The sequence below is a fragment of the Sinohyriopsis cumingii genome, chromosome 2 (assembly GCF_028554795.1).
Source record: "Sinohyriopsis cumingii isolate HCF-2022 chromosome 2, ASM2855479v2, whole genome shotgun sequence".
NCBI lineage: Eukaryota > Metazoa > Mollusca > Bivalvia > Unionida > Unionidae > Sinohyriopsis > Sinohyriopsis cumingii.
The window spans coordinates 7,158,412-7,173,054 of record NC_142962.1 but is presented as its reverse complement, the minus strand read 5'-3'; the positions used below and the strand labels follow the sequence as shown (position 1 = coordinate 7,173,054).

The 14,643-nt window shown below is 36.7% G+C and overlaps 1 protein-coding gene across 2 annotated transcripts in view; it reads right to left on the bottom strand.

Annotated features, from left to right (window-relative positions):
- Nucleotides 1-590: 590 nt before the first annotated feature.
- Nucleotides 591-14,643, bottom strand: part of LOC149804294 (temptin-like) — an 81,087-nt gene continuing 67,034 nt past the window's right edge. Inside the window, exons 1-3 of one of the 2 annotated variants that reach the window (XM_089938566.1) lie at nucleotides 5,375-5,605; nucleotides 3,209-3,362; nucleotides 591-841 (exon numbers count right to left, since the gene is read on the bottom strand). In XM_089938566.1, coding sequence (XP_089794692.1) covers nucleotides 753-841; nucleotides 3,209-3,362; nucleotides 5,375-5,563 — 432 coding nt within the window. In that variant the 5' untranslated portion in view covers nucleotides 5,564-5,605 and the 3' untranslated portion in view covers nucleotides 591-752. Of the gene's footprint in view, nucleotides 842-3,208; nucleotides 3,363-5,374; nucleotides 5,606-14,643 lie in introns of those variants that run through there. The other variant, XM_089938573.1, reaches the window with a different exon arrangement.

Below are 14,643 nucleotides of genomic sequence, written 5' to 3'. Positions count from 1 at the left end.
GACTATTTTGCACTTAATGTTTGGAAGCTTATCATATGACTCCAGACATGAAATCCTATACATGAAATTTAGTAGTATTTTTGTAAAGTATGCTAAGTCAGACATCCATACTTGATTGAATGCAGATGCACCAGTTGTTCCTGTGATTTATTAGTTTAAGACTGTGGTGTGCATCATTGTTAGATAGTCAATTCCCATCAGATGACATATTGTAGAATATAGTCGATGGAAGCCATTGACTAAAACAGATGTTGTGGTGTGATGCAAACTACTAATTCAAGACCGTAAAGGGACAATTGCGGAATTTCTCGAAGCAGTTAGTGTCTGTGGAATAGTAAAACTGCAAATTTACGCAAATATTTTCCAATCTAAAAAAGAATATATCCAACGTGACATGAATAATTGGATATGTTTTTATCTGATTTTCTAAATTAAGGGTAGATAAAAAAATAATTGTATTGTTAGCATGTATCACATGGCCGTGGTAGTGAACATTAAAGAAAGTTGTGATACACCTTAAAGAGAAATGTTTCATTGATGTTCTAAATGCGTGAAAGTATAGAGTAGAACACTTTCAGTTGAAAATCTACAACATGTTCCAACACGTGTTTATTTAAGTTTCAAGATATATTTCTTCTAAAGAGATTGGTGTCTATTTCTACAAGCTTTGTTATATCTGAGTACATCCCCACCCATACATGTCATTGATTGTACTATCACGTAGCAATACATCCATAATCAGTACATGTGAACTATGATGAAGCAACACACGCGTGGTCTTGACATCCACAGAAGAATACTTGGTTAGAGCAAACATGGGATCCTATTGGTTCACAGATTCCTAAAAGAAATAAGGAAGAAAACAATAATTGTTGATGAAGATGCTAGACTAGTTAACAGAAATGAGCGGCTTCGATGTACCATTATTGGATATATATATATATATATATATATATATATATATATATATATATATATATATATATATATATATATATATATATATATTTCATGACTTTCATTACTTCTAAGAAATACCTACTCATAATATATTTTGCTTCTCTAAGTTTTGCTTCTTACCGGAATAAACTCAAAACAACTTTGGAGTCCTGAGCTTAAAATTACAAACAGTTAAATTAAAATCAGTCTGAATGAGAAGATGCGTGCAAATTAACTGTCGTCAAATGTTTAAACATTACTTTACCAGAAAATGAATACGAAAATAATGGGTAATTGTATTTTAAGAAAAAAAATCATCATAAGGCAAACCAAATAAATAAAACGTGAGTTCCAAGCATCACATAAAAGAAAATAATGTAATATCTGAGACTCAGTAATAATATTTTTCTAGACCTTAATGGACAGAGGTAATTGGTGTCCAGTTTAAGATTTTTCCAATAACCGACAATGAAAAAGATGTGCTTTGAATGCAAGCCATTATAAACGGTTCATTGTAGTCAAACAAAATTTTCAAGGTGAATGCCACGTCAGAGTATTCAGGATCACGTTTGAATGATGGGTAACAACAATACGTTGCATTTAATTAGATTACAATTTCAAAATAATCAATCATCAATATAAAACATTTTAGTCACTAATTATTCCAAAATAATGGAGTCTTTCGTAAATAAAACTCTGCTGACTTGACTCCTCGATTTATATGCTTAACTACGGCCCAAGTAATTGGTAAACTCACATGTCAAACCAGCGGTAGCCGGTTTTATTATGTAGGTTACGATGTAGATTTGAATACGTCACCAGCTTGTTCAGAGAGCAATCTGATTATAAACAGATCTCCACTGCCCTACATAAGATCTGGCAGCGAACGCTTGGGAGTCAGGTTATGTTTATCTTTGAATAATACAATATATCTGCGGCTTTTAGAAATCAGAAAATGAATACAAATCGTTCGGCACATATTGATGCTCTTCAACCATACTACCCAGTCTTCCAAACACGAAGATATAAGACTTCATCTGACTGGCTGATAAAATTAGCGATTATGGTAACAACAAAGGTCACCAGAACATGACTCCAGCGGGGTCGCTGTCAGATCTTCACCTAAACAGATTAGTCCACACGGTTACTTCACTTACTACACGGACATCTGAAATTACCGCACAAATACCTGTAGCGCATTTTTGATTTCTTTTCTTTATATATATATATATATATATATATATATATATATATATATATATATATATATATATATATATATATATATATAAATATATATATATATTCTTGACGGTGCTTATTTTTTCTACATCAATTATAATCCCTGTGTTCATGCCATGCAAAAAATATGAAAAATATTGCACTTTTTGTTGATTTCGTTTCAAAGTAACACTGCAACAATTTCATCCTTACATTCAATCAGATTTTGACATTGCCCCCCACACACACACTCATTACGTCATTGAATATTTCTGAGTGTTTTCAATACAGTCCGATTAGCATTTAAAAAAATCAACAGTAGTATAAATAGTTGTAGCAATATCGGAAATAAACTATCAGCAAATAGAAAAGTAAATTTTATAGTTATCACTGCAGTATTACTTCACAGATTTGGTACCGTTTTCTTGAAGTTTTTGTACCTTTCTGCCCAAATATTGTACATCTGTCCAAAAAAGAAACATTCTTAGGAAGTGAACAACTGGACAGTTTGGGTAATTTCCTGCTTATTTTGTCAAAATATTATATTTATACTTGCAGATTCAATATGAAAAATCCTTCTATTTTTGCTTTTGCAATGCATAAGAACATTGAAAAATACACTGCCAAGGTAAATAAAAAAGAGGATCAATTTCTTCAAAAATGGACCTCAATAATGAACATGTAACTTATCTCTGACTTGATGGTAAACAGGAACAAAATACTATAATATCACAAAATCCATGTCACCTAGATTGTGTGCCATATGCATGTGTGTATGCGTGTGTGTTTTCTTTCTATGTAGATTATATTTATTATCCCTAGATTACCTGATGACCAGAAATGTTTGATTGTAAGGTGACCTTGGGATGGTTCCCCGACCCATTGGTCAACCTATTACGGGGTTAATTTAAAAAAAAAACTATAAAAAAAATTATAGTTATAAGTTTACAGCGATCATTCAAGTCCAACATATTTTGCCTTGTACCTAATTAGGTGTTTTCAAGAAATCAGTGGAAATTTTGCACTAAAATATTCTGATTTCAAGTACCCGGATGTCCAGTGGCATTATGAGCAGGAGCAGGACCGCCCTTGCTCCACGTGCAATGTGGATCTCCGAGCTCGTCGCCATTCGTCTTGCCGTCTCTGTCCGAATCCTTCATACAAAGGGATCGGGTCCACGTATAGTTAGCAGCCGCAAAATCCTAAACGAATAGATGACGTTTTGAGTGAAATGATGTCTGAGAAACAATATCCCTTTTTTTCCAACAAAGCGACATAACTTGATTTCATATTTAAATAAATTGTAAACAATATTGCCGACGGATCTCATTTTCGTTGTGTTTAATATATTAGCATTCTCTCCTTTAGGGTTCTTTCCCATCACAGCGGAAAGTGGCCACAGTTATACTTATAATCAAAATGATTATAGATTGAATCCATCCATCGTTGTCTCTATCAAAAGTGCTATGTAAAATCTCAGCAAAACGGAGTTTAAGTATGTTTTCACTTATCTATTGTTTGATCAATATTTTGTTATAAATGCCAAGCTGGTTTCAACCTTGCTTATTCTACAGTGAACGAGTCAGTTGGAACGTTTGATAAAACATGCCACGTTCTTGATTATAAAGACCTGGCAGGTTCAGTCTTGTCACACACTTTCTGCGCATGAACATGATGCAATCGGTTACAAGATTAATTTTCAAACCTAATACATTGTGTCTGCATCAATAATTAATTCTTCAGAATTATATTTGATATTTTTACTGAAATACTCATGAAGATATTCTTTTCGATCTGTTAGATCTTTTCTTCGTATCTCTGTATTCAAAGTACTAAACGGTATTATTTTCCTATTGGTAAGAATTAATCATGCACCAAACTCAAATTGAATTAAGCAAACTCAAAGAGTCGCTTGACCTTTCTGGCAGTTATTTACTGCGTGGTCCATGACATTTTAATTTTTTCATCTCTGTCAGAACGTGTCTCTTTTTTCATGTGCTTTTTAACAACTTGTTTCTAAACTATTATTTCAGTATTTTTGCATATTCTTTATCATTGATTAGATATTTTTGTGTTTTATCCAATTGAGATAATGAAATCACAGTAGCAATAGTAATTTCCTAATATGTAGTCAGTATCGCTTGCAAGTGAATGAAAGTAGGCAAGCTGTGTTCATAAATGTACACCTTTCCCTTGATAAGCACGCATTGTAGGAAACGTTGACATTATCAACCAATCTTTCCGGCTTTCTATAGGACATTAAGAACGTTGGCATACTATAAACTCATGTGCTATTGGGACATTAAGAACGTTGGCATACTATAAACTAATGTGCTATTGGGACATTAAGAACGTTGGCATACTATAAACTAATGTGCTATTGGGACATTACGAACGTTGGCATACTATAAACTAATGTGCTATTGGGACATTAAGAACGTTGGCATACTATAAACTAATGTGCTATTGGGACATTACGAACGTTGGCATACTATAAACTAATGTGCTATTGGGACATTAAGAACGTTGGCATACTATAAACTAATGTGCTATTGGGACATTACGAACGTTGGCATACTATAAACTAATGTGCTATTGGGACATTACGAACGTTGGCATACTATAAACTAATGTGCTATTGGGACATTAAGAACGTTGGCATACTATAAACTAATGTGCTATTGGGACATTAAGAACGTTGGCATACTATAAACTAATGTGATAGTGGTTTAATATATAACCACACAAGGAAGGTTCAATTTTGTGTCTGTCAAACAAAATGTGTCACCAATTCCTGACTTCTTGAAGAAACGGATTGAAATATGTAGTTTAAGAAGAATTACTTACCACAATAGCTCAAGAACAGAAAACAAAACACTTAAATTTGTATTTGCAACGCTTCTCCAACACGTTTTACTGTTGGACTGCAAATGCTAACTCAACATGTACGCCAGCATTACTGTACATATAGAAAACGGCGCAATGCATTTATACAATAACCAAAGTAAAGTAGCAGTATGTTGTTACAGAGACTACTAAAATGTTAACAAGGTTGATAATCAATAACGATTTGTGGATGAGTTAATAATCCAATACGAGTTGTGGATGATAGTCGTACACGCCATTACCTCTTGACACGTCACAACGACATTTCAAGCTGTATACCTGTTGTCGTCTGCATCAATAACACTGGAAGACATGACGTGTTACTTACCAATCCAAACGGATTCTTATCGTGGGTATGATTTGTTGGATTATAATGACCAACAGGTGCCCATATTTTACCGCCATAAGTGCCGTAACACATATTTGGCACACCATACCCATTTGGGAACTCGTCCCTGTAAAATGGCCTTCCATATATGATACCAACGACGGTAATAATAAGCAAAATTAGCATCATCGTGTCTTGCGGAACTGTGTCTCGTAGACGTTCAGGCAAGATTCTTTCTAGGACGGAACAGGGAGTGGATTTTATAGTACTGGTCTGTGTCTGTATCACCTACTGACTAATGACTAGTGCCGTATATATCAAGCTATCAGGCTACGCATAATTTCTTTTTCTGCCTTGCCAGAAAATATGTCGCGTTATTAACCTATAAACTTCATGTATGAACTGCCTCCTTTTTGAAAATGTATTCTGTTGTGAGCCACAAGGGAGATTGTGTTAACTATTTAGTTTGCAACCTAGATGATGATGATAATGATGATGACGAGTACCTCTCGTAAAACATTTTCAGATTAAGTTATTACCCTCACTGAATATTTGTAAAGATAAATATAATCCAGTACTCATCTGTACAATCACGAGGCTATGTTAAACCACGTAATCGCAATTAATGAAATCCGTAGTTTTTTCATGACCATCATCCCATCTGTTACGAATCTATGGTCACAAACTTAAGGAACGGCAAATAAGCAAAACCAATACGTTTTGTGAAACTTAACAAACAATTTAATTATTAAAGTAATAAATGACAAATGTGAGAGGAACGTACAGTATAAATGAAGCGAATCCAAATTAGTTGTTATTAAGATTTATGAAAGTCCTAAACGAATGAAAAGTCCTTTATAATTTTCAGTACCGGAATTGAACTCGTCCTCCAAGATACGTGACGTTGTCAAGATGGCGTTGTCCAGAATTCTTTTGAATAATTAATAACAGTTCCAGAATAATTTTAGAGCCAAATAATGAGCACTTTCTATCACCACTGAACAGTCCAAGCTATTTCTTTTCCTCTCGAAAAATATCTGAGTACAACATAAAATACGTCTGCAGATATACAACTTAAAGTGTGAATAACTCTAAAAATTAAAATGAAAATGAATGCTTAATTTTCTCCTTATATGCACCGTATATTGCGATTGTAGTTCGCTATAGACCTCTGTGACAACATACATTGTTGATTTTAAGACAAATTATGTATATTTTGTATTACCTCGCACAACCAATATTAATCCACCGAATTCTTCTTGGAACTTCATATCCCATCAGTTATTGAGAAAATGCGCCATAAGCGTCATTTTAAGTCTTATTATTACCATTATCATTACTAACTGGCAACACGTACGTAAAGAACTATTAAAAGATCTTACTTAATTTGGGTGTTTAACGGAGCAAAATTACAGACACAACTTAATACAACAACAAAAAATCTATACAGTTTACAAACATGAATAAAAATTATGAACATTAAACAAAATCATTTACCAGAAGTTACAGAAAAAATAGATATACATAACACCATCTATTATCCACGTATGTTGATTCGAATATGTTATTGACCCTAATCATGTCTCCTTGCATTTTAATGATAAATGCCATAATGAAATAGGGACGATCGCTGTTTATAAGACACTTGAGCCACGAAAAGCATTGCGAAATTGGTATTTGATTTTACAGAAGAAAATTCGACAGTTTTAATACAAGAGTGGAGTCGTTTATGAACATTTCTCGGCCTTTTCAACAATAACTGGAGAGAACATGGACTTCTGTACAAAAAATAAAAATACGAGGCATTCCAATTTAAGTGGTAGATTATAGTATTAAAAATCATGTTCCCTTTTCCGGAAACATCGTTGCAACCATTATGTTAAAGTCATGGTTTCATATAGGATAAAACTATACACGCACAGACTTTGACAGGCTAGCGCAAAACAAAACTGTCAAGTTGATTCTTTGTTTCTGTCTGTTTGGATATTTTTTACACGAGGGTCTTTATGGTATATGTAGTATTACACGAGGGTCTTTATGGTATATGTAGTATTATTACACGAGGGTCTTTATGGTATATGTAGTATTACACGAGGGTCTTTATGGTATATGTAGTATTATTACACGAGGGTCTTTATTTTATATGTAGCATTACACGAGGGTCTTTATGGTATATGTAGTATTACACGAGGGTCTTTATGGTATATGTAGTATTATTACACGAGGGTCTTTATGGTATATGTAGTATTACACGATGGTCTTTATGGTATATGTAGATATAGTACATTCAGTAGGGGTCAGCTATTGCAGTATCCTGACATCACAAGATAAAGCACATATTGAAGAAAGGCATGTACAGCAATATAACCAGACGACCTATCACATACACTTAGAGACACGGGAAAGTCATGAAAGGAATTAGTCTTTTTTCGTTTTGTGTACATGTTTCCAGTTAAATTAACAGATTTGCATCTACTTCATAACGGTTATATTATGATTATTTAGTGTAACATGAGTTTAAGCTGGTATGCCCTCTAGACAGGAACATCTTAGGTTGTTTTATCGCTTCATAGGTCAATTTGACTTCTTAGAACTGTATTATCACTGTAACGTTGAGTGGGACATCTAAGTATGTATGTCTCAAGATTTGTGAGTGTGTATCGAGGGAAAAAAAACTTAGTTCCTATTTAGAAATAACAGCACATACTCCCTGCAAGACATCTATCCCTACATAGAGCCAATGGGCATCTATCCCTACATAGAGCCAATGGGTATATCATTTATTTTGGGACATTTTTTTAAAATTCATTTTGACGACCTCGACCTGTTTAGCGAGGCATATATATATATATATATATATATATATATATATATATATATATATATATATATATATGTTATAATAATAATAATAATGAGGACTTTGTCTGTATAGCGCCTGATATTTAGATGCTCAAAGCGCTTTACAACATTAGACAACTCCTATAAGATAAAAGAACATATAATGATATGATTAAATAAATAAACATCATGAAATTAGAAAACATAAAAAACATGCTGAAAATATTTAAGGTAGGAAACATTATTAGGTCTTTAAGTTTGGTCTTGCAGTCGAAATAAGTGAGTTTGGAGAGCACTCTTGAATGGGATCACTGTGTCTTTGTGTCTAAGTTCAGTGGGCAATTTATTCCACGTTGCTGGGACCTGGTATGCAAAAGAACGCTATCAATATGACTTTGTTTTCATAGTGTGAATAATGAGTATACGATTGTCAGAAGAGGAGCGTAAGTATCTTGCTGGTGTGTACACATCGATGAGGTCGGATAGGTATGTTGGACTGGAGTCCGTCAGTGAAACGTAGCACAGAGAACAAATTTTGTGTTTGATTCTGGATTGAATGGATAGCCAGTGTAGGGTACAGAGCAGCGGGGAGGTGTGCTCTGATCGTGGTACTCTAAGTATGATCCGAGCAGCTGTGTTTTGAACTTTTTGAAGTTTCTGGAGTAGATATTGAGATATAGACATAACTGAGTGACAATAGTCCAGTCTTGAAAGTATTAATGAACACACAAGTGCTATAGTGGCATCAGCTGAAAGATATTTGCGAATGGAGTTGACGCGTTTCAAGATATGCAGCCTTGCATATGTTCATGACATGCTGGTGCAATGTGAGAGTGCTGTCCAGAGTAACACCTACGTTTCGTACTGATTGTGTGAATTTAATGTTGGTGTTGCTGATATTTATTGTTTTAGGTAAAGGATGTGAATGAGAAAGTCTTTTGTTGTGATTAAAATGGCCTCAATTTTATCATCATTCATCTGCAGCTTGTTACATGTCATCCATGATTTCACATCAGAAATTCACCTCTCTACACCTTGCATGGTAGCATCTACTTCAGTTGGGTGCCTAGATTTGTATATTTGGGTGTCGTCAGCGTACAATTGGTGCGACACTGGATGATGATCTATGACAGTTGAGATCGCCTGAGTGAATAAAATGAATGGAACAGGTCCAAGAACAGAGCCTTGTGGAACACCACAGATCAACTGGGCTGGAGTGTATTCCATTTGCAGACACAATGTGTGTCCTGTTGACCAAGTAGGACTTGAACCACAGTAAGGCTGTATCATGAATGTCAAATACATGCTGGAGACGGTGAAGTAATATATCATGGTCTATTGTGTCAAATGCTGCAGACAAATCAAGGAGGGTGAGGACTGTAATCTTTCCGCTATCTAAAGCAGAGAGAATGTCATTAACTACTTTTAGAAGTCCAGTTTCAGTACTGTGGCAAGGGCGATATGCAGATTGTACATTGCTAAAAAGACTGAATTCAGATGAGATATGAGCTGGGATAGAAAAACCTTTTCTAAGATTTGTTATATGAATGGGAGATTAGAAACTGGGCGGTTGTTCTTTAAATCGTTATGGTCTAGTGTTGGTTTTATATATATATATATATATATATATATATATATATATATATATATATATATATATATATATATATATATAAGTCGGGGAGGAGAAAGAATTTGGAGAAAGTCGGGAGGAAGAGGAGAAGGAGTTTGAGGAATAGGAGAGAAGAATACACAGATGAGTACAATACAAGGACATGTGGAAAGCTATCTCACACTACTAATCAAATGATGCAATGGGCTATCACAGTATCAAGCGGAAGGAGAGTAATTTTAATAAATTAGTAAATTTTAGTCATTTGACTATTGAATTGTCATTAAATTATTATACGTTGGATTTCACTTATCTGTATATTCAATCATTTAACCGTCGGCATTGCTGACTAGGGGCTCGGAGCTTTACATGTATCTTTCACTAATTTAACTTCTAACCAAAATCGAACCTGGGTGGACGTCTATAATAATTTAAATAAAACATTAGAAGCATCCCACCTCACACCTACCAACGTGACGGCATAACAACCCGTCACGCCAATATATCTATATATCTATATATATATATATATATATATATATATATATATATATATATATATATATATATATATATATATATATATATATATATATATCGAGAGACCATGCGAATAGCGCCCTTGGAGTGTCGTCTGTCTCTGAGGTGTTGGCGTCGTCTGCTGTGGCTGTGCAGGCCTAAGCGCGAGTGACAGTCCCTGTTGCAGTTGGTGCCGACATACTGGAAAGTCTGAGTTACTGGGGTTGCTGCCGCGCTCTTCTTTTACGTTTCTCTGCTGCCAACTGGCCTCTCCTCGCATGAGCGACCTTTGCTCAGCAGGGAGTACATGCTGCAGGATCTCGCTGTGTGGGACGCGGTCTTGCCAGCTGATTTTCAAGATGCGTTTTAGGCACTGTATATTGAAGGAGTTGAGCCGGTGCTCTTGCCTCATTTAGGTGCTCCAGGTATCATCCCGTATATAAGGCACCTGAGAACGCAGGCCTGGTAGACTTGGATCTTGTTTGCTCTGTCGGCGCGTTGTTTTCCCACACCCTCTTCATTACTTGTGCCATGATGGCGCTTGCCTTTCGAATCCTTCTGCTCAGCTCCACATCAAGCGAGAGAGTGTTGCTGATGGTTGACCCCAGGTAAGTAAAGTTGTTGACTGCTTCCAGGATGACACCGTCAACTTTGATAGAAGAGGCAATGATGGTATCTTGCACGCTGAATGTTGTCTTTTCCAGGCTGATGGTGAACATAACCTGCTTGCAGACATCAGCGAAACAGTCTCCCAGTATCTAGATGGCGGCCTCGGTGTGGGTTAAAAAAGACCCGTCATCTGCAAAAAGCATGTCCCTGATGAGCACTGACCTCACTTTGGTCTTCGAACGCAGTCGTGCCAGGTTGAACAGCCTCCCGTTATACCTAGTGTGTAGATACACGCCATCAGCGGACGAGCTGAAGGCGTAGGACATGAGCAGAGAGAAGAGGATCCCGAAAAGGGTTGGTGCAAGCACGCGGCCCTGCTTCACGCCCCTGTTGACTGGGAAGGAGGCTGAGGAGGATCCATCATACAGGATTGTTTACTTCATATCAGCATGGAAAGAGATTATGATGCTGCATAGTTCTGGGAAGTTCAAAAAGGCTCTTCCTGCTAACCAGGTCAAAGGCCTTGGTGAGGTCGATGAACATCATGTAGAGTGGTTGACCTTGCTCTCTGCTCTTCTCTTGGAGTTGTCCTAGGGAGAAGATCATGTCTGTCGTCGACCTGCCTGCTTTGAAGCCGCACTGAGATTCCGGGTACACACAGTCTGGTAGAAGCTTCAGCTTGTTGAGTATGATACACTTTGCCAACGATGCTCATGAGCGAGATCCCTCTGTAGTTATTATAGTCACTGCAGTCGCCCTTGTTTATGTAAAGGGTCATAATCGTGGCGTCGCTCAGGTATTGGGGGACTTGTTCCTTCATTCCAGCAGAGGCAAAGTAGCTCATGCAGCGGCTGAAACAATGTTGGTTTCCCACGTTTGATAGCTTCGGGCTGAGGCTGTCACTACCTAGTACTTGTCGTTAGGGAGGGAGTCGATTGCTTTGCTGAGCTCCTTTAAGGTGGGCATTTCTCTCGAGCTCCTCCATGTGGGCAGTTTCTTTATGCTGCTAAGGGCCGCATCGGTGACTGACGTTTCTCGGAGTATAGCTCTGAGGGGCGCTCACCAGTTAATATGTACTTTTGAGAGAGTGACGTATGTAAGGTGAAGTAGTTCGCATTTAAAACATGCACAATGGAGAGAATGTTGGCATACCTCTATGCTACATCAATTTAATGTGGATGATATTTCTTTTGGATATTGTACTTTTGGAAATTTTACACGATTTAAGCACACTGCTAACTAAAATGACTGATCCCTTGTGTTAAAAAAACAGCCTGAATTAGTCTAAAGTACACTATACATAGCAGCTATTAAAATAGGGAAAATGAATTTTGCCAGACTAGACAACACCAGCTTCTGAAAGTGCAATGAATGAATTACCAAATATATAAAATGTAAAAAAAGTTATCGGCTCTTTTTTATATAATTCACCTCTGAAGTTCAGGAAGTGAAAATGACCAAGTAGAACTAGCACTTTTTTGAAAGGTGCACATCTGAAGTAAGGCCAAGCTGTATACTCTATAATCCATAGTACACCCATCAATCATACACCAAAATAAAAGGAATTAAAGGTTCTTCGAAGTATAACTAAGATATACAAGGTCTTTTTTAAACAGCCAGTATCACCAGTGAGGAAAGCCGGGGAAATTCTTTTTCTTTAAAATCCTAACCCTATGCAAAATACAAAACTGTAGAACGCCACCTGAATAGTGCTCCACCCATCTGACCATCTGTTGCTCACGGTCAGTTTTCTTCTCTCCCGTCAAAGATTTCGGGAGCGGGGGGGGGGTCGACTATTTCAATGTAGGGCCTATAGCCTTCTTGATGCCACTGTACATACCTTGGATGTTTCTGGACTCGGCACTGCGCTGGATTCCTTCACACAGTTGTTGCCAGCACTCGTTTGCGCACTGACTAGCGATGCATTGGGTATTGCTTCGGGCACTTCTGAGAGAGACAATCGTCCATTCATTAGGGCATTTTTGTAAGCTATGAAGGCTTTTCGTTTGACTTTGATTATTGGTTCCATCCTTGATAGTTGTGCGGTGAACCAGTCCTGTCTGTGCCGTTCCTTCTTGCTAAACGTGGACATAGCTGTGCTGTAGATGGCACCCTTCATGCAGTTCCACTTGGCTGTGGCAGCTTGCTCTCGCAGGTCCTGGAGAGCCTGGTCCAGGACGGATCCACAGCTCCCTTGCGTATTTTCAATATCTGTTCATCTGAGATCTTGATCCATAGCTCCCTGGCTGCTCATCTCACTTACATTTTTCTTTGCCGATTTCGTCATACACCTCATATTTTCTGAAAATCGTCTGATTGACCATCTCTTCAAGCAAATTAGAAGTGTTAAATAAGTTGAAAGAATCATTAAAAGGTGTTTCGTGAAATTATTTCTAATACAATAAAAAGTTCGCCTCATATAGTTACGTGTTCTTTGTTGCAGTAAGAGTTAATGGGGGGAGGGCAAGTGATAACAGTTTTATTTCTTTTATGTACTCTTGTTTTGTATTTTCTCTTAAGCAAAGAAAGAGAAATAAATTTAAAAAAAGAAAGACATAAAGAAATAAAATACAAAAACAGAAAAGAAAGAAAGAAAGGTTATGGTCCATTTGTCTTTTTGACAAGCCATGAAGAGTTTTGACTAGTTTTTATCAGTGACACAGCATGATCATGACTGAGCTTAACACCTGTATAAATACTCCAACCATTTTGTAGGTCTGCAAGGCAGCAGAGACGGAAAAGGTTAGTCGTTGGTTTGCATAATGTTGATTGAATCGTAAAACTGACCAAAAAAACCGGCCAATTCCGCACAGGGATTAAGTTCTACTGTTGCACGAAGGATAGAGATTTGAAGAAAAATTTTTTGTATATTTCTGGTCTATATTTTCAACATTAGTATAAAGATGTTTTATTATATGCTCATTTTATTCACCGTTAACTTTACATTACTTACTTACTTATATTGAATTATAGTGATGTGCGTCCTAATGGACATGTATCACTGTTTAGGTCACATAATGTGATTTTTAATTACTCCTGGGGGAAGGAATGGTGCCACATCCCCCAGGCTTTATTGTACTCAAAGAGTACTTTTTAATTGTAGCCGTTAGGTTGTAGGAATAATTAGTCCTTAAGAACCTAAATGTAAGGCTTTTACATAAGTGGGAATTGAAACACGCACTCATGTTAGTTCAGTTGGATTGAAATGCCCCAGGTGTCAACCCAAGCAGTATGTGACGTCCGCTACGATTGGTCGGCAGCGATGACGTCACATTAGGATACCTGGGCTAGTGGCAGGTGGAAATCATTCCACATTCTGCCACGTGCACGATGTCTGAGTGTGGAAACGGAGGAAAAGGTGCTCGCCAAGCCAGCCACTTACTTCGAGTACTCCCCGAAACGCCAGCCCGTACTTATTTCAAATTAAGTCCAGTTGTACTAATGGACATAAAATATACCAATAATGTGTAAGCCACATGTGCAATTAGTTCAAATTTTTCAAGTCTTAAAATTTTTCTATTTCCTATTGATCTATCTAATGCTAGTACTTAGTGTACATAATTTCTCCCTATTAGCCCTATCTAGCTATATGTCTAAGCGACATTAAGAGTTTGGTCACTGTTAGGTCGTGAGTTTGAGATTTTTGCGGTGTGCCAATGGATCAAGTTAGTGTAAATAAAGTTTTGTC